Source organism: Copidosoma floridanum, unplaced genomic scaffold (assembly GCF_036245765.1).
Source record: "Copidosoma floridanum isolate Cflo_tuat_1 unplaced genomic scaffold, Cflo_Japanese_pri ptg000013l, whole genome shotgun sequence".
Taxonomy (NCBI): Eukaryota; Metazoa; Arthropoda; class Insecta; order Hymenoptera; family Encyrtidae; genus Copidosoma; species Copidosoma floridanum.
The window spans coordinates 37,614,898-37,635,139 of record NW_028321890.1 but is presented as its reverse complement, the minus strand read 5'-3'; the positions used below and the strand labels follow the sequence as shown (position 1 = coordinate 37,635,139).

Sequence of the window (20,242 nt, the reverse complement as noted above, 5' to 3'; positions counted from 1 at the left end):
ATCGATCTCTTACACCACGCACTTGACGAGACCTTGTCCAAGAGGGGTAGGTACGTAGGGAGCGACGTTTTATCAGTGCGCCACCTGTCAGTGCGAGCCGGATGATAATTCTCCCGGGCGACGGCTCTCCCTGTATGTACATGTGTATATATATACCAAGATGAGGGGGGGGGTACGAGAGCCACGCCTCGAGTGCATAATCCGAGTGCTCGAGGCCTACTCGTGCAAAACGACGTGCGCTGCTCTCGGTTCCTGCACTCTTGGCTCGTAATAACCGCTCCAGTTTTACGAAATCCACCCCCCCCACCGGTGTTTTTCTCTCTTTTTTGCTCTTGACTTTCTTTCGCTTTTAATTAAATTTTTTGTTTCACTCCCGATTGTGGCAGTGGGTGCCGTACGATGAAACATCCCCGGGTAACGTCGTTCCGCCAATGTGGTTCGCTCGAATCGAGTTTGCTCCCCCCGTGTGCACGCGAACACGGAAAATCCTGGACCCTCGCCCAGCGTTGATCTTCGGGTCGAAACGGACTCCAAACCTGCCCCGTGCCCTTTCGACGAGATCGCTTTCCCGCACCTACCCCCGCGCGCGAAAGGGTCAAGGAACCGTGTATACATTGCTTATGCAACGTGTACGTATTTACGTCCCTCCGTCTCTTCCAGTGCGTTTTCTATTATTGGCGCCCGACTCAACCACGTCCCCATCCATATTACCGGGATTGGCCATTGAGGTAGGTGTGTGTGTGTGGGAGGTGGGAGACAAGGGATGAGTCGACGGTTTACGAGTCTACGATTATTTCTCCCCCCCCCCCACTGTTATCTATCCACGGTGTATATACAGTGGGGCCAGACAGATAAATAGATATGTGGGAGAGGGGGTGGCTATACGCGTGGAGACGACCGTGATATGGTCAGCCGGTCCGTGAGCGTATCAAAACAAAACAAAAAGAAAAAACACTTTGGTCGAGCGGATGAATAATGCAGTGCCGTCTCTCTCGGGCCTCTACCCACACATACGTCCCCCGGATTCTTTTATGTTTATAGATGAAAAAATTATGCTAATGCACCGTATTGCGGGCTTTATGTGCCACGTAAAAATCATCACCGTGGGGCATACCTATGGATATTATATATATTTTGCGGTGTATTTTATATTGATTATTTATTCGGCGACAAAGGGACCTTTGATTATCGAGCGTGTCACGATTTATTTCTCCCCCCCCCCTCCCCTTCAATTTAACAGATTTTACTTATTTTACACCCTGTGATTTCTCCTGCATTATAAATATTCGTTTATGCGAATGCGTCGTCCAGTACAATGAAATTCCAATCATTATTTTTCAATCGTGTATACATCACTCATTAATAATAAAACACACCGAGGTGAAGTTAAATAAAGGGATGTGGGCGTCGATGTTGGAGTGCAATTAAATATTGCATTCTCGTGTTGGGGAGTTTTTGTAATTGATGAAAAATCATATATTTTAATAACGTGATATTTTGTTGCTTCTCAATCGAACTACATTACTCGCTTGAATTTTACTGTTTATAAATGATATGCGTTTTAAATTAAATATTACAGAAATTAGTGGAAATGGATAATGTATAATGCGGAAGTTTGGAAAATATACAAGCTGCATCATCAATAAAACTTTTTGCTCTTGTAAAAAAAATGCATTAGTTTCCTTTTATCTTTAGATTCCATTGAATGTATTTTTTCCTGATTTTTGTACACGTTGGTTAAACAAGATTTTTTTTAATGTAACAAAACACGTAAATATTCGAGGAAGCCTCGCAACTAATAACCATCCTCGGTTTTTGCCCCGAAAAAACGTATCGATGAAACTGATGAAATTCCAAAGAGCCGCTAGCAACCGTGAAATCTTTCTCGAAAAATTATACATCAAACCCCCTCTCGATATCCTGAGGTTTCGATACGCGTGTGGGGGGAAAAAAAACAACCCCCAGAGTCTCCGAAACGCGAGGCTCCTCTTTTGAAAGCAAAATCCCACGGTATTCATCGTCGGTTCGCCCTCTTTCTCCGGAAAAATCTCCCACATCGATTCCTCCATTCTCGGTAGCGCGGAGCGACCAAATGCACGCCGATGCGAATCGTGAAAACTCACGGGACGCACATAATGTACACAGCTCGCGGCACCGTACATTTTTTCACGAGAAACAAAAGAAACGAAAAAAAAAAAAAAAAAAAAAAAAAAAAAAGCAAGAAACACAACTCCGAGATCGCACAGTTGTTGCACGCGTCGAACACCGTTCGCGTTTCTCGCACCGCTGCCGAGTCGAAATCCACTCGTCCCCGGGTAAAATCGCGGCGTCGAAACAACGTGTGCACACACGTCGTACAATCATCAGAGCCGCAGGTCTGATTAAAAGTCACCTGCACATGCAAGTGCGCTCTTCCCTCTTCGTGTTGTCTTTAGCGGCGCGCCCACAGTCTCCCCGGCACGGCGCGTTTCAATTAGAGTAAAAGCATATTTACAGTTTGCCTCCCAGCCGCGCGGAATAATTAAAAAAATTTAATCCAAAACGATTTCACGCCGGGACGCTCGAGGATTTTCTTTTTTCCAATGCGATAATCTCGAGAGATTTAATCTACAGCATGTCGACGCACTTTGCCGGTGTTATCGGTTGTACTTGCCCAGTTTTTTTCCTCCGCGTGAAAACAAAATGCGCTCCGATTTACTTCCGCGAAGGTGTAGGTGGAAAACTTGGACGAAACGGAATTTCTGACATATCCGCACTCTCTCGTCGATCTCCCTTTGGCTGATGTACGCTCGTGCAGACGGGGAAGCAAGTGCATTTTTCCCGATGTACAAGTTCCGGAGGGAAGAGGGAGTGTTTTTGCATACGTGGCCTCGCGTGTGTGTAACCGTGGGGCGACGTGTACGTGAGCGAGCGGCGAAAGGGCGTAGGAGTCAAGAGGGGAAAGAGAGAGAGAGAGAGAGAGCGGAAAGTGAAGAAAATTGAGTTTGCTGTCCGTCGAGCAGCCCGCACGGAGGCAGGGCGGCTATATGTATGCACGTAGTGACCGATCGATCGATGTGCTCGCCCGTATACGTCTGCAGTATGGCCCCTTTGGCGCACCGGAGACGAGACTCGCTCGGTGTAATCAGAAAAGTTGAGTCCGCGAGGACCAGCTCCTACGCCCCATGTGTACCTAATCCTCGACCGGGCTCTCCCCACCTTGTTGTTTCCTTGGGGGAGGGGGGCCGAAAAAGTAGGTAATCCAACAGCCCGGATATCCACTTTGCCAAATGGCTTTCTTCCTCCGCTGTTGCGCCCGGCGCACTCGTTCCTCTTCCGCTATCTTTTTTTTTTTTTTTTTTTTTTTTTTTTCGCAGTGCCAGCAAACACACGCTACGGCCGTTGTAACACTCGCGCGTGCATCCCCGGTTATCCAGCTCGTCGCGATTTATGCGGCACTGGTCAGCCGAAACTCGTCCCCAGCGGCGCCGTTGTCGTCACGAGGACACTCTGTATACATACGTACATCGGCTCATTGCGAGAGTTTGAATCAGATACCCCCCCCCCCCGACCCTCTCCCATTTCAGTCAACGTGGAATGTAACTGCACTTCTTCGAGGAACGTAATCTGCCGTGGTATTGCGTAAGGCTTCCCTTTTCGAGGAGTAAAGAGAATTCCCTATAGGCAACGATTGAGCACGTACCGGCCGGCATACCTGGTGTATAAGGGGAAGGAATTCGAGCTTACGATTTTACGACCGATAGAATTTTTTTCGACATTCCAGCCTCTTCTGGGGGAATTTGGCCGGTGAAATAGATTCGCGGGCCTCTGCTTCCGTACGGCCTGACTACGCGTTGACTCATTCTACTGATATTACTCGATCCTCTCTTTCGCTCTCTCAACGTGCGTATTTTTTTTTTTATAAGTTTGATTCTTTTAACGTCACAGATAGAGGGGATGGTGCTCTCGAACCATGCGATTTTATGTTTATAATGCTCTTACAAGTTATTTAGTTCAAGTATTGCAAAACGATTAAATATTAATATTTTTAGTTCATATTATTTATAGCCACGTGAAAGAAAAAAATGTATATTTTGTATGTATAGAGATTCTGTGTAACAGTGCATTTTAAGCTGGTGGATGAGATTTTTGTTGAAACGACAGAAAGGCACCGTTTAAATCTCTCGGGTTGACTATTGTTAGCTTTCAAAGAGGATAAAAAACACTCGACTCTTTCCGAGGATCGTTAATTAATTACAAGAAAAAGCAAGGGCGCTTTCTTTATGTGCCGCGACAAGTTGTACGGCGTTTAATCTATTCCGCTGCAATGGATTTTTTTTTTTTTTTTTTGTTGTGCACGGAAATCACGAATCAAAGAACTTTGGGATAAAGGGTTCAAAAGGCTAAAAAAGAAAAAAAAATACAAAAGGAAGGACCGTCGAGGGTAATTGAATACAATGGAGTCTTAGAGATGAAACAAAAATGAAGAAGAACAATAACAAATTTCATTTTCTAGAAAAATCGTCGAGGGTCAAAGTTTCATGCAGGGTACCTACGAGTCAAGAGCGTATCGTTTCGAGATAAGCACAATGGAACGCATCCCGTGCGCGTAAAACACGTCAAATGTTTCGATAAAAAAAAAAAATAATGAATACGTGCGTTGTATTATGCTAGTAGTAGATTTTTGTCATGCAAATTTCGCGCGTTATTTCAATGAAAATAATTTGTTTAACATTGCAAAAGAAAAAAAAAAACCTTTGTGACGTATACACACGCGGGAAATTTTAACGCGTTTAACGAAATCCGATAATCAACGAGTGGGGCCATATTTAACGTCGTTACGTACACATATAGAGAATTGCATCGAGGGCAAATTTAAATAAATAATTGGCAGCGCGAATTTCAGACATAGTTGAAACCGGTATTTCGGATGAACGGTATACGTATTAAATCAACTCGCGCACTCCAAAACAATTCTACGTAGTAGTAGAGCATCAAAAAGTGCTCGTAGGGGGGGGGGGGCGAAAATGAAAAATATAGTAAGAAAATACAGAGTCGATCGAGTTGGCCGAGGAAAGTGGGCGGGATGGAAAAACCGGCACGTAAAACATTATTCGCTCGAGGACATTTGGTGGACTGTGTGTAGATCGTCCGAGCGAGTCGAAAGACAAGCGTCACAGTGCAGTAATGCATCCTCGGAGCTTGCAAGGGGCCACTGCTGCTGACTTGGTCTTTCGCCGGAGTGATTGATGGAGTGTGCAGTGCGTGTCCACCAGCGGGCAACTACACGCTAAAGCCACGTGTGCGAGGAGAGGTCGGTTGTATGTATATGCATGCACGAGAGAGGCGGAAATCTCGAGCGAGTGTGGCACCATCAGCATCACCAGAAGCAACGGAGCTACACACACATATGAGCCATACATGCAGTTAGGGCAACAGCGATAAACTCACCTTGCTGGATGTAGCAGGAGTGCCAGTAACGCTATCAGCGGTAGTGCTCCAGGCCACATTGCGAAAGCCTGAAAGCAGATGTAATCACCTTTATATAACGAGAGCTTGCAAAGCGCCCTTCTCTCCGCTGGGCATACATATACATATATTTATGGTATATGCATCTTGTCAACCCTCCGTCACTCCCTCCCCCCCCTTCCTACTACCAACTAGCATCAGGGATCAAACTTCGCCGTCTCCCTTGTCCCCATCCGCAGCCACTCCGTGGGTGGGTTTCCCTGAAGCTCTCTCGCTCTGGAGAAAGCCGATAGAGTCGAGAGCGCCACCGAGGGATGACAAAGAGAGCTGGGGAATTGATCGGGGAAACCGAGGATTGGCGTGGCGGGGGGGAATAAAGAAAATAAATATCGAGAAAGATGAGCAAAAAAAAACAAAATAAAGGGGGGGGGGAAGATGCGCCTAATGACTTTTGTATTGATGGGTCTTTTGTATGCATCGGGTGTACCACTCTCGGGTCCGCGGTTGCGTTTCAGCAATACAGAAGTGATGCGCCGGTGGAATTGCTTTTGTAAAATTCAGCGGTGTTTTTTTTTTCCCCCCCACGAGTCTCGGGCTCTGGTGCGGCAAAGGTTTCTCGAGCAGGGCGTGTCATGTATTTCGCTCTCGTGCGAGCGAGCCAGGCGCCACTTGTCGAAAACTTTGTCGCGTTGGGAACGAGTGGGAAATATTTTCGAAACAAAGAGTATCGAGGATAATCAACAAATGGGTCAACTTCGATTTTGGGCCCATTGCGCGTAGGTACGTGTACTTGTAAATGTAAAAGTAGTTTTTCGCCCGAGCCACGCCCGTCATCCATCGCTCGGTTCTGCGCAAAGTTTCCGCCTACGAAACTTTTGCAAAGAGCGCCTGCAGAGTTACACGCTCACAGATTCCATCTCGTACTTGTGAATGACGATTTTATCGTAAAGTATAGGTGCACTCATCGTTATCAAGAATAAATAAAAAAAAAACCACAGAAGTGATAACCTACCAAGTACATATGTATATGTATAGAGACAGAAAAAAAAAAGAAAGCCGGGCTCAGTTGTAGGCATATATACCGATCGATGGAAACGCGACGTTAATTGAAACTTATCGAGGCTCCGATTGCCGCCGCAAGCCAGCCATCAGCTAATAGTAGCCGTAGCAAAAGACACTCGGGACCAGACAATTCCTTTTTTTTTTCTCCTCCCCTCGGCCCATTTCCCAGTATGCCAGCAGTACATAGAACCCAATAACCCTCAGTCCATCGGTATATAACAAATTTAGTAGGTGTGTAATCCCCCTCGATATACCCCCCCCTCTCGTATATAGCGAACAACCTGCTTCGTCTTCTTGTTTTAACGCCGTTTGACCGAGATAGATTTCTGGCAGCGAGACTACGGGCACCCTCGGCCGCCCCTCCTCGGATCAATCCGAGCTATCGCTTCCCCTCCTGCTACTTCTACCCCCGTCTGTCTATCCAACCCCTTTTCTCGGCTCCCTCTCTCTCTGTTGTCGGTTTTTCCGATGAGCATCGAGGATTCATTATTATTGGGTATGTATTCATTTAGTATATACAGGTATACATGTACGGCTTGTAAACCGAAACTGGAAATTTGGTAAAGCAAACGTGTAATGAGAGGCAACGAGCTAGGGGTGCGGGATATACGCCAGCTGTAATATTATCGGTTCGCGTGCTCTGCGCCCTGGCGCGGGTTATCGCTGTTATTATTATTGAAAAAGTTGGAGCCAAGTTTCGACAGGCGCTACTTCAAGTTGGCCTGTAGGTACCTACACCATGACGAGGGGTGTTTTGGGCTTCTTTTTGCATGCCTTCGATCGCGCGAGAGTTAGTATACAAGTATGCACCTGTCGGCGCTGTTCTAACTTTTTTTTTCTTCTTCAAACACCCTGATCGATGATTGACGCCTGAGACTGAAAAAAAAAAAAAAAAAAAAAAAAACAATCTTTGCATATCGCGGCGTGAGTGGAATTTGATTAACCCATTTTTTACAGAAAAACACAGACTCGTCATCCCCGACTGTCCACGTCCCATGTTATGAATCATAATAGTTGTTAACTACATTAAAGAGGGGAAAACGTAAATAAGCAACAAAAGAATAAAAAATACCTGAACAGAGTCATAGGTTATTCGCAGACTGCGTCATAAAGGAAATTCAGAAGCTAAGCAAATAAGATAGTTGGGGATGATTTTTTGTTTCCTCAAAAGCCCTGCAGAATCAGTAAAGCTGCGGCAAAGACTGGAGATAAATCATAGAGTAGCAAACGCGAAATTTATTGAGGCTGAGAAAATAAGTTGATAGTAGCAAGTAAAAGACACACGGGCAACAACGTAGGCTCAAAGACTTGAAGATAAGGAACATATGCACAGTAAAACAAAGCCTCAAAGATAAACATGTAACGTACAAAGAAAACGAGATGACAGTGTAATCATAAATTTATAGAATACAAACACAGTATCAGGATGAAGTAATGATAGATTTAAAGGAAAAATAACTGATGGTTGAATATCAAAACAGTCGTGAAAAAAAGGGCGTACGCAGCTATAAAGGCTGAAAAAATTTTGCACAAGTACTTCAAAGACAAAAAGTGAAAGAGGGAATGCAGATAGAGATTCTAAAAGCAATTGGTACTTGGATCGAAATTTAACATAAAGGTAAGCGTTGAAGAGGGAAAGAGACAAGATCCTACTGAAAAAAGTCCAAAGAAACTGAAAGTCTAACTTTCAATAAAAAATAGAAAGTAAATTATCGATAATATACAACTAACAGACCAAATAAAATGTTTATAATTTTTTTTTTTTTTAATCTTAATTATTAGCTCTAAAAGTGTTTCTTTCTTTCATCACGACAAAGGAAAATAATATTTCTTTTCAATAATGTTTTTCACTGAAATATATTAGTATTTGGTTTGCGACTCGAAATAAACAGTGTTTTTCGTTGATACAACTAAAAAAGGACCAATCCGATAAAATAACAAAAATTGTGACAGCGTGGTACATAGGGTTGGGTCCAGAAAAGCCAAAGCCGCTACAACGCGCTCTCTCTCTCTCTCTCTCTGCTGAAACGGCAAGTACTTATCTAAAGTATTGGCGGTTGCGTGTGTGTACTTTTCCAAGGTAATCGAGTTTCAGCTGCGTCGGCAAAAAATCGCTCCTCGGACCGTTACTTAAAAAAAAAAAAAAAAAAAATTTCCCCCCGTCCCGCAATACGAGATTCTGCAATTTCCTCGGCCGAAATATTTAGTGCTCCATTCGGATGAAGTGTGGCCCTTTTTCCGCCCTCGAAGGTGAGAGAGGCTGACCCCCTTTTTTTTCTTCTCTTTTTTCAATACGCACTTGCGCGCAACGGGGTCGCCCGGTCGGGGAGTTTCGACACGACTCTCACTCGCGGAAATTCGGATATTATTATTATTATATATAGGAACGTATACGTTTTTCGCTGCACGGCGATAATTAATAATTATAGCCCAGGGTCCAAGTGAATTATCGCTGGGGAGCAGCCCCGCGGTTTGACTCGTTGTACACGGCCGGGGGGGGATCGATTGTAAAATCATCGCCCCTAATTCCCGTATTAAAGTATAATTAGCGCTTTAAGCGGGATGCAAGTGTGTCGTACACAACATACACAGCACAGCCCCGGGGTTTTCTCTCGAAGGAAAAAGTAACGAGTTATCGGTTTTCAATTTAAACACGCGCCCCTCGTTAATGACTGTACGAATTGAAAATGTTTTTTTTTTTTTTTTTTTTTTTTTCCTTTGATAAACTATTGAAATTGTTTACCTATGCTTGTCGCGAGTAAACTCGATTTCCCAATTGGTTTCGATCGGTTAAACTTTCATCGTCCGATCGATATCTCATTATACGAGAGCTCTGCTCTTGTCGTCAAAGCAAGCCAGCACTCGTCATCAAAGCTGACGGACAGTGTATGATGTATATATATGTACCAGCGAATCGCGTTACATCGCTAAAACAAACGGGAAAGCCCCTCGGGTGACCGTGAGCCGATACACATGTGAGCAGGTAGTGGAAATCTTGGTACACAGGCGGACAGGAGTGTAGAAAGTGATTTTCGGTGAATATAATCGGGCGCACACGCGTCGTGTGCACATACGTATGTACAGCCACGCGGCCAACGAGAGACCGATCGAGGGTTTCCTGTACACGTAAGTATATACCTATGCGTATAGTCCGCATTATTTGCCACGTGCACACACCTCCGCTTCCCGAGTACCCAATTCGTATGTATATAAAACGTATAGCAGCTGCAGGATGGATACAGATGGATGGACACATCCGCAGCAGGAGCGACAATACACGGACGAAAATCGAGAGCTCGGGGCGCTGCTGTCCGGTGCAACGGGGGTTGGAGGAGGAGGAGGGCCCCATACGTCATCTCGGCCCCACCCAGCACGTCGATCCATCCCCGGCTAATTCGATCATTGCCGTCAGCTAGTCGAATTACCTATACGTGGTGGGTGGAGAGCGAGGGCTCGGGCAGGTGCACCATGCAGCCCCGATCAAATGCTGTCTCTGCCCGTGCGCCTGTCAGTCTGCTTTATCGGGCACCCGCAGCGCCCCAACCGCCGGCACGTTATTTAGCTCGCGGCACTACTCCTCGCTCGTCTCTACCTGTGTGCATGTATATATATATACACATACATACACCGAATGCTGCAGTTTCGCAGTCTCCTTTCCTTCGATCTCATCCCCCCCACCCTGTCTTCTCGGGAGCGGTGTGCTCGAAAAAGGGCGTGGGCACCTGATAGACGTGAGCTGCTGGAATTAAAAAAAAAAAAGAGTGGAGAATTCCACCCTCTCGGCAAGTCCTTCTCTCTTTTTCTACCTCCCTGAATTTTTTTATCATTATTATTATTATTATTATTATTATTTTTTTTTCTTTCTTTCTTTCTACTTTCACCGGGCAGTGGTACATGTATACGATCTGCTCCCGGGCAATTTTCAATTTCATCCGTCAAAAGGTAGCTGGTGCGCGAACTCTCGCGGATCCTCAACCCACATTTCGTCTTTTCGCCACCACCTCGCCTCCTCCGCTGTGTATATATATATACATATGTACATCGCATAGGAGCCGGGGTGGCACTGTACCGACTTTCCGCTTGCCACGGCCCTACCTGACGCGGGAGGGCATGCGCTCTCTTTTCCTCTTCCTCTCGTAAATGATCCCCCCCCCTCGTTTGAATCTTACTCTGTCTAGCTCGAGCTGCAATCTCGGGCGTCGTCGTCCGGTCGTGTATGTATATCTGTACCACTGCAGCAAGAGGACCCCCCATTAAAAATGATAATGATTATTCGTGCAGGTGGCGGTCATCAGGGGTTTCGCCTATTTTTGGGTGGCACACCGCGCGCGAACTGTGCTAGCGCCCTGGGGACGCGTGTGTGTTTGGAGTAACGTGTGTACACTTGTCGTATATTTAAAAATAGGTGGTTGCTGTTGGTGGGAAAAAAAATAAATAAAATCTCGAGGTTACGCGAGGCTGCTCTTGATGCGAGGAAAAAAAAAAAAAATGTGTTTTTTTGCTCTCTACTATAACGTATGCGGAAAAATAAATTAAAATCAGGTGAGCACGCGCGCGCTCGAGAGGAAAAAAATGTATATTCAGGAATGAAAACACGCATCGACTTCGTTAAAATGAAAAAGAAAAATATATATATATATATTTTCTATCGTCAAGATGACCCGCGGAAATTATAGGTCAACGAGTGTCGAGCCGTACACGTGTACTGTATATTTAAAAAAAAAAAAAGAAAAAAAAAAAAGGAACGAGAGTCGAGAAATCAAGTGTGCATGAAAAAGAAAAAAAAATAATTCCAACGTCGAAGGAGAATTAAAATCCACACCTGTGACGGTACATGATGCACAAGCTATACAAACCATTTTGTCCGTAAATTATAAAAAAAACAAGGCGATGAACCAAACTCTCTTGCAGCTGAAAATCGAGCATCGGAAATTAACGGCGCCCTCGTAGCGTGTGTTTAGCAAACCATCAGCCGCGGCATCTAATTAACAACTCGCTATGAGTTGCGTATAAATTACCCTGAGCAGTATGGTTGCCGAGTTACCAGAGCCCCGGAGAGAGCATTAATACACCGCGAATCCCAAATTCATCGAGGCCCCCACGCAAGACTTGTTATTAAAGTCGTCGCGTTGTCTCGAGATTAGCACCATGCGTATGTATAGTTTTAAGCGTTAACGTGTGGTGCTGTCGACATCGGAGAACCCGTGTTGACGAGACGGGGGTGGGGCACGTGCGCGCGCGCAAAATAGAGGCAACACCGGCCGGAGATTGAGAGCCGATTGATTATTCCGTCGCTCGCGTACACCTCCGCCCACGTATACCTACACGAACGGACAGGGTAGCCTGTGCTGTCTTTTCATCCCATCATCCGTCTTTGCCCTCTTGACGCGCAATAAACAGCACAGCGCCGTTTGGATTAAGTATTTTCCGAACTCGGAAGTTGAAGAAGAAGAAGGAGGAAAAAGGTACAAGGGGTTGTGGGAAAACTTCTCGCGTAGGTGTGTGTATGTATACGCGTATTCCATCGATTTTCCCACAGCTATATATATATATACGTCGGCCCCTCCATACATCTTCCTCGGGCCGGTCTCTGGTTGACCCACCCAAACTCGTCGTCGCCCCGTGACGGCTGTGTACCTACTAACCAGCTCCCCTGCCTACGAAACGAGATGCCTCCTCTTTTTTTTTTTTTTTTTCTCCAGCTGCCAAGAATAACACCCGCTCCATCTCCTATATATAGCCTACTTTTTCGACCGCGTCGGTCTTACGTTATACCGATTTCCCAATTGAGATTCGGGCCGCGTCCCCCCCACCAGCGTTTTTCAATCGGCCGAGCAGCATCGACTCTCTCTCTCTCTCTGGCCCTGTTCTTTCGCGTGTATGAGTAACGCTTGCACGTACGCCTCGCCCATCCGGATGATCGTCATATCCGATTTTTCCTCTTATTCCGCCGCGCCAGCCAAGGATATTCCGGGGAACAATTGGACGTGCATCCGAAACGAGGAGAAACAGTATCACGACGCGCGTGTCGAATGTACCCCGGTATGGGGTGTGCTCGTGTATATTAATGCTCGCTCGCTCATCCGTGCAGGGTATGTATATATTATACGTTGGCACGTACCGTATACGTACGTATATGTATAGCTATCGTACGAAAAGTTAGGGGGAGGGAAATGGTAAATGTATACCTATACCCCCCACGTGTAAAGTCAGTACTCGCGCATCCGAAGATCGACACACATACCCATAATATAGTATACATGTGCGTGTACAGGTGCGTCCGTCTATCTATATGTGCGCAGGGTGTGTGCAGCGAACTCGGCAGAGCTCCCTCGAAATGCTGGAGCACATCAGAGCAGAGCAAGCAAGAAGGGCACTCAGCCAGCGGAGTTTTCCTCTCCCGTGCACTGTGTCGCAGAGACGCGTAAATAATTCGAAGCCTCTGTCACCAAGGCGTTGTATGTAGGTCTACATATAATACATCACGCGTATAAAGTGTATGCGTATGTATATTATAAAAGTACGTTCGGCTGCAACGGGTGAGAAAATCCGATGGGAGGTGCGCTGCTTTACTTTTTTTACTCCCTTAAACTCTAGAGGTGGAAACGACTAAGAGCTTACGTTTAAAGAGACCCCGCGCGTCCTTGGCAAATATAAGAGAGAAAAATGTGACCGGGAACAGAGATGGAGGGAAGAAAGTACACCGACGGTCTTCTTTGCCGGAGCTCGCCCGCTCGCGAAAAGGATAGAGGCCTATTGAGATCTCGAGCTGGTCAGAAAGGTTTTTCCGAAGCCGTACAGGAAGGGTGTTTGACAACCTTTGCCCCCTCGGTACAGCGGTGCAAGGACTCTATACCTCGCTCGTCCCGAAAAACAAAAAAAGCCCACCGCAAGTATACATACACAGGTCGTGCCGCGAATCTGCCCGCCGGTGCGTGTAAACTGTTTCCGATATAAGCCGACGCGAGGGTATGAAAATATTGACCACCTGCCTCTTCATTAGCATATTCAAATCGACACCCACCTGCCGAGGGCGAGTTGAAAAAGTATGAATCACAAAGCACGAGTTTACCCCCCCCCCTCCCCAAGTATACCTCAATAGGGAGTAAAACGAGTACAGAATACCCATATACATACTGGTGAAATGAGGTTCGGGTAAGTACGCGGTTTGCAATTTGAGGATATTTTTAATCATCGACTCGAAGCTCTCTGGTGCAGGCTTCGAGGAAAATCAATAGCCAACCTTGGAAACGGGAGGAAAAGCTTTTACTGTAATTGAACGAATGACGTTTTCGTATCGATATACGTATACATACGTGGTGTATACATGTATTCGCACTGAGGTCATAAAAAAAAGGGGAGGGGAGCTTTCATTGGAACCGGGTGATATTATTTATTCTAAAGTCATCGTCAAAAATAAAAATCATCGTCAAAAGGATGAAAAAAGAGGCCGATGAGCTTTTAACGTTGCATTTACCACGTACGAGACACGAGTCTTATCAAGCTTTTATGTATTTTCGAAGGAAGCTCTCGCAAACGGCACAGCTACAAGTTCATCCCCGCCCCGAAAAAAAAAAAAAAAAAAAAAAAAAAAAAAAAAAAAAAAAAAAAAAACGTACCCGCACTCGTGGGACGAACGGAATTTTCTTAAATGGGTCACCGATAGCAGAGAGCCTCGAAAATTAAACTCGCGCGCACACCCGCCTACTTCTGAATCTACTTAAATTTAAGTTTTTCCCCGCGACGACGAGAGAAGGACGAGCGAAAGAAAGGAAAGGAAGAAGAAGAAAAAAAAACAACATCAAGTGTCACTTGGAGGGGGCGCAGGGCGGAAAAGCCAGAGTGGAGGCAGCGATAAGTACAACGGCGGCAGAAAAAAAAAAAAAAAAAAAAAAATTTCTGGCTCAGCCGCCCGGCGCACTTATTTTACGGAGGCTGCATTTCGAGCGCGTGCCGGCCTTTTTCTTCTTCTCCTTCCTCTTTCTCTTCTAAATCTTGGCCTCCTCTCCGTAATTCACCTCCAATTTCTCCCAACTGGCAATCGCTCGTCGAACTGCTCCCGATTCCCCGAGGAAATCACGAAAATCCTCGGCAGTAGCTTCCGATAACCCGTGACCGCGCGGACGTGCATGTTCCCCTCGTACACCCAGAGTTCAACAACAATTTCTGCCGCAGTCATGTGCACGCGCGGGACATGTACGCTTGACTGCGGAAATGATAAATTAGCGACTGCGCGCTCGAGTCTTGGGGTGTGGTTATTTGACAATAACAGCTTTGCCGGTCTCGCCTCGCGCGTCTGGAGCTTCGCCGCTAGTTACAGTTTCACGGGGTTTCGGGAGACCCACACACACGGGCTCGGGGGCGCCGAGTAAATTCCAAAGTTTAGCCACGGCAGCCGGGGACAATTTTAATTATCTATTCATTTAGGGCTCCCACCGGTACATCATACCGTCTTTTCCTCCCCCGGCGAGATTTTCCTCTATCTCCTCCTCCCTTGTTTGCGGTGAAATTGTTACGACTACCGCTCGCGAAAATGAGTTTTGATGCTCCCTGATTGGGCTCGTGATTCGGTTATTTCGAAAAAAAAAACTGCGGGCAACGCACCCGATGTACAGGCTGGGGGAACGGAGGTCGGAGGTTTGACGAAAAGTTTTAGAGGGAACTTTTCATCAGCGACCCTGAAAAAAAAATTTGATGAGAGGGGCTCTTTTATCTCGGAGGAGACGAGGGTTGTTGCCGGTGAATCCACCTTTCGGACTGAAAATTAGCCCATGTGCGAACCGAATGGTGCTTCCGCAGGAAAAGTTCCAAAGATCGCGAATCCGCGCAGCATAGTTGGGGCTAATGCGACGTGTACACGGCCGTGAGGGGGGGGGGTCGAAAGTGGGGTGCTCGAAAAATCAAAACTTGCCCTTAATTTCGCAAGAAAAAGACTGATCTCGAAACGAGAGTGAGAGGCGCCAGCGAAATGGAAAGAGCAAGGGCTCTCGAGCGAGGCTTCATTGTTGCTTCGGTCGAGATCGATTCAACACTTTTAAGGGCAAAAAAAGCGATGCCGTAGGCTGGGATGGAAAAAAAAGTGGATGAACAAAAAAAAACATTGTAACAACAATCGTAATTTTTGTCGCTGGGGTGAGGGAGTGTTTTTCTACTTCCCGTGGGGCACGATGGAGTGAAAATGTTTACGCAGAGTAATCCCCGAATAACGCGCTCACCTACACACACATTTTGCGCCCGTGTATATAGCGTTCGAGCGTGAATAATCTCTCGATCGCTAACTATACGTAAGCGCCCAGCCCGACGGAGAAAAGAATTAAAAATTAACATCTGAAAATGTACTTTTTTTGAGGATGGCCTTTGAATAATATTTTGAAGCGTAACATTGGTGAACTTTTTTCCCATCCCTCCTCTGCTACGGCAAGTTTCATCGTGATATTGGTAAATCCCGACGATTCCTCGATACACGCAAAGTAATAAGTACTCGCGCGCGTGCGTATACATATTCCCAAGATATTATTTTCCATTAAGTACACATGTATACGTGTACATGGGAGTGGGCGCGCTAGATATTCTAATGGAAATCCGAGCCCGCGGTATTTGTACGAAAAACAGGCCAACGCGCAAACACACACGTAAGAGTATAGGTATAGAGAGGGAGGGGGAGCTAAGAGCAAAAACGTTTCAATGAAATTTGCTTTAGCCCCACGGCGACAAACAATAGCGGCGGGAAAAAGCAGAGCGAAACAGAAACTCGGCGAAAAAACAAAGCGATTTGCAACGTAAGGCGACGGCGTAGAGTGGATTTATCTTTATATATACACACACGTAGGTGAACCCAAGGCAAACAGGGTGAAAGGGCACGTGTCGCAAAAAAAGCGTAAATTTTCCCTGATGCCAATGCCAGACGCTACATAAGTGCGATGTGATCCGACGTAAGAGGAAAAAGAAGAAAAAAAAAAAAAAAAAAGAAAAAAAACAATTTTGAGAAGAACGAACGAGACAAACGCGGAGAGATGTAGATTATCGAGCGCTTGAGAGGACCGTAGCTGCCTTTCGTTAACCCTGCCCTCCTCTTTCCATTCTACCGCTGATTTTCGCACTTTCCGAGTCCCCCGAACAAAAGAAACGCTTGGCTGCCGATCTCTCTCTCTCTCGAGGACTTTTTTCGCCGAGCATCTTCCTTTTCTCTTTTATTTTTTATTTTTTTCTTCGTTTTTTCGTTTTTCTATTCACGAGACAGTGCGCGGGAACTAAAGAGGGCAGCCAGCAGTGTTGTTCCATTATGCCACAATAACCGGCATTACCACCGTGTACTTCGGGCGCGTGAATTAGCACCGGAGCCCGGATAAGTACAATCGTGGCTTTTAGCGAAACTGTGCTACTGGCTGCGTGCTACTGACGACCCCAAAAAAAAAAAATATATATATATACATATATAGATATACGTCAGTGTTACAACTCTTACCCCCACCCCTTTGCTCTTTATTAACCGGTAATGTGTAGTTGTGTAAATCTTTTTTTTCTTTTTTTTTCCCCCCGCCAAGATACGGAGAGATCAGGCGGATGTATACGCGCAAGTAGAAACAGCCGAGTTTGGTCAGACGGTGCGGGTACCTGCGCCAATCACCTCCGTAAAAGTATAAGTGCGAGGCGAGACGCTTCGCGTCTAATTGACGATCTTTTGTCTTTGTCTTCCCTTGTAGCGATAATTCACCAAAGAAGTTAATTGCAACGTTTCAGGAAGGCGCGAGCAAGAGAGAAATAAGAGTTGCCGAGGAGAGTTGAAATTAAATTTAAGTAGTTTGCCCGGTAGTTGGCGAGAGAAAATCGTATTCATAAGACGAAAATTTCGCCCCGAATTCATTTGGAAATTATTTCCCCGACCCTCCTCGACAAGCTGGGGAGTGTTGACCAGCCGCGGCTTGCATAAATGAATACGAACGTTTGCAAATTTTATTTTTTTTTTTATTTTTTTTTTTTCTCATCTCCGGGAATCATCACTACCATCAGCACCACCGGCGTCGAGATAAAAAATAAAATTTGCATTTTGTTCAAACTGCGCTCTTTACCCGGACTAATTAAACTCTGTTCCTTTACGAGCGGCCGGGTGAAGAAAAAAAAAAAAAAAAAAAAAAAAGTTGCTCTCCCCATTTTCGCGCGGAAAAAAAAGGAATATACATCCTAAAAATTCAATAAAAGCCCCCGGCCAGAAACCCTCTTTTAGAAAAAAAAAAAAAAAAAAAAATCACAATGAAATCACTCAATCGAGAGATATTGTGTTAGAGCAGCCACGATTGTGGCACCGAAATGTATGGGCGTGTAATATATACACGTACAGCGCGAGACTACGCGACACACGAAAAAAAAAAAAAAAAAAAGCTATGACCGATTTGATTACACGCTTACAAAAGCGCCTCTTGCGCTCGACGTGCCAATATAAAACGGGTGCAGCGTCGATGCCGTAAACTACCTGTCCCCCGCACGTATAAAAAGAAAGGGGCGAAGAGGAGAAAGGAATATTCTACTCGTGAAAATTAAATTCGAGCGTCACGTGTCCCCGTACCACCAGTGGTTGGAAGGTTCTCCCAATAACCATCAACTACGTACGAGGGAACGCGTGAATCCAGGAGGAAAGAAAGAAAAAAAAAAGCCGCGAACCGCTCACAAGAGCCCTCGAGACAGAGAGAGAGAAAAAAAAACTTTGGTAAACTCGAAAAACGTATTTTTTAAAACACAACCCAATGGGATCGAGGTTATAATATAGGGAGCCCAGACCGAGGAGAGTGGGTGTAAATCGAGTGGCCTCACCTGGAGTTATCTCGAGTCCTAGGCGATGGCGGGCCAGGGGCGCCCCGGATCTGGCATGGCGGCTGCAAGCACCACCACCAGCTTCACCAGCACCACCACCAGCACCAGAACCACCGGAACCACCAGCACAGCTGCTTCCGCCGTTACGAGGACCAAGAAGACGAGTAGAAAAAGACGTGGAGGAAGAGCAACGCGAAGAGGAGGGCTGGGCGGCCGTCGTTGCTGGATGTTTTTTTGGCAGAGTTAATTCGAGTCTACCGCTACCAGTGGTTCCTCTTTTTTTTTTTTTTTTTTTTTTATTTCGTTGGCTCCGAAGAGATGCGAGTGCGCGCGCGTCCTTCCCCCCGGGCGGCTGCTCCGCGGCTACGGGGAGCCAAAGAGCGGGCGCCGAGGGGATCTGCCTGTCTGGCTGGCTACTCGGCGCTTCGGCTCGCTCGGAGGCTCGCTCTAGCGGTACTCGCCGCGAGCCAGCACCGTGTGCTCCGTTACCCGCGGCAACTGCTGCTCCTCCTCGTCCACGGCTGCGGCTTTAACCTCACTCGTGGTCCCGGTGTCGATGCCCCTGCTGGCCTCGTCGTCGTGGTCGGCGGGCCCCAAGCCCGGCCACGTCGGCATCCTCGCCCTATATATCACACGGGAGCTCCGCCACTGCCGGCTATACCCAACAACTCTCTATATCTATCTCTGCTGACTGACTGACCGACCAAAGACGACTCTCTCTACGTGCGTCCGTCCTGTCGCGGGAGCGCCGTCTCCTGGACTGAACTGGCGCGCACCCGTCTCGCTCGCTCCCTGGCGCTGCCGCTCGACGCGCACTCCCCCCACGGATGAAACGAGGTGGGGCAGGAGGGGGAGGGGGATGACGACGGTGACGACGAAGACTACGTCGACGAGAGCAAGTCACGGGAACCAGGGAGGATGTGTACGTGTTGTACACCTGCCCGCCTGGCGGCCAAGAGAGACAGAAAATGAGGGATGCTGCGCCGCCGCCGACGTAAATGTAGAGCGCGCTGCGCTATTGATCCCCAGCGCGCACACACCCACCCACACACTGCCAGAGAGCGAGAGGGATGGTATATATACTTTGCTCGCCGTTGCCGCGGCGCGTCGCTTTAGCAACGTGACGTCATACTCCCAGCATCCGCGGGGTGGGCGAGTTGGCCTACTCTTTCTTTCCTCCCCCTTACACCCCCCTGCTCTCTCACTCTATACACACCGCACCCTTTGCGCTCCCTCTCCTCCTCTCCCCTACGTCCCTCGAGAGCAGCTTCCCTATAATCCCACGTATGTGCACGCGATGCAGCCAAACCAAGGGAGGAGAGGGGTGTATACCCATACACACATAATACATAATATATATATACTCAGTTGCATTGCCGGGTGTGGGTGGGTGTCGCAACGATTAACAATAATATACTAGCACCTCCGCGGTTTAACGAGACTCGGGTCCATCGAACCTCGTCCGATGCGCTCGCCCGCGACGTCGATGGTTTTGTTGGTGGTCGCGTTGCCGCAGCTGTATGCGATTTTCCCTCGGATCAAGTATACATATATTATGTGTATGTAGTACATACGTGTATATGTATATAGACGACTTGCAGAGAGTTCGGGCACTGGAACGACACGGGGCGGCTCTCGCGTTGTTTTCGCCGGGGCTCGAATTAATTTCACGAGGAATTGGGTATTTAGCGCCGTGCACGCGCACACACCACCAGACACTGATATGCGCTCGGTTATAATGGAGATTAGGGAAATTGCACGGCTACGGGGGAAATTTTGGTTGCGGGATGGATTTTCCAAAAGTTGCGTTTTTTTACAATTTTACGTTTCCATCCCCCCCCCCCCCCAATGGAGTCTCGCGAGAGATAAGAATGACGACGGTGACGCATTGTTTCGTAAATAGAGAGCATTATGGAATACGATA

General features: G+C 46.8%; 1 protein-coding gene across 3 annotated transcripts in view; it reads right to left on the bottom strand.

Annotated features, from left to right (window-relative positions):
* The window catches only part of GluClalpha (glycine receptor alpha 1), a 92,209-nt gene extending 73,803 nt beyond the window's left edge, over positions 1 to 18,406 (bottom strand). For all 3 annotated transcript variants that reach the window (XM_089590876.1, XM_089590877.1, XM_089590878.1), the window contains exons 1-2: positions 18,319 to 18,406; positions 5,431 to 5,498 (exon numbers count right to left, since the gene is read on the bottom strand). In XM_089590876.1, the coding sequence (XP_089447002.1) occupies positions 5,431 to 5,489 (59 nt within the window). In that variant the 5' untranslated portion in view covers positions 5,490 to 5,498; positions 18,319 to 18,406. The remainder of the gene's footprint in view (positions 1 to 5,430; positions 5,499 to 18,318) is intronic.
* Between the last annotated feature and the right edge of the window lie 1,836 nt (positions 18,407 to 20,242).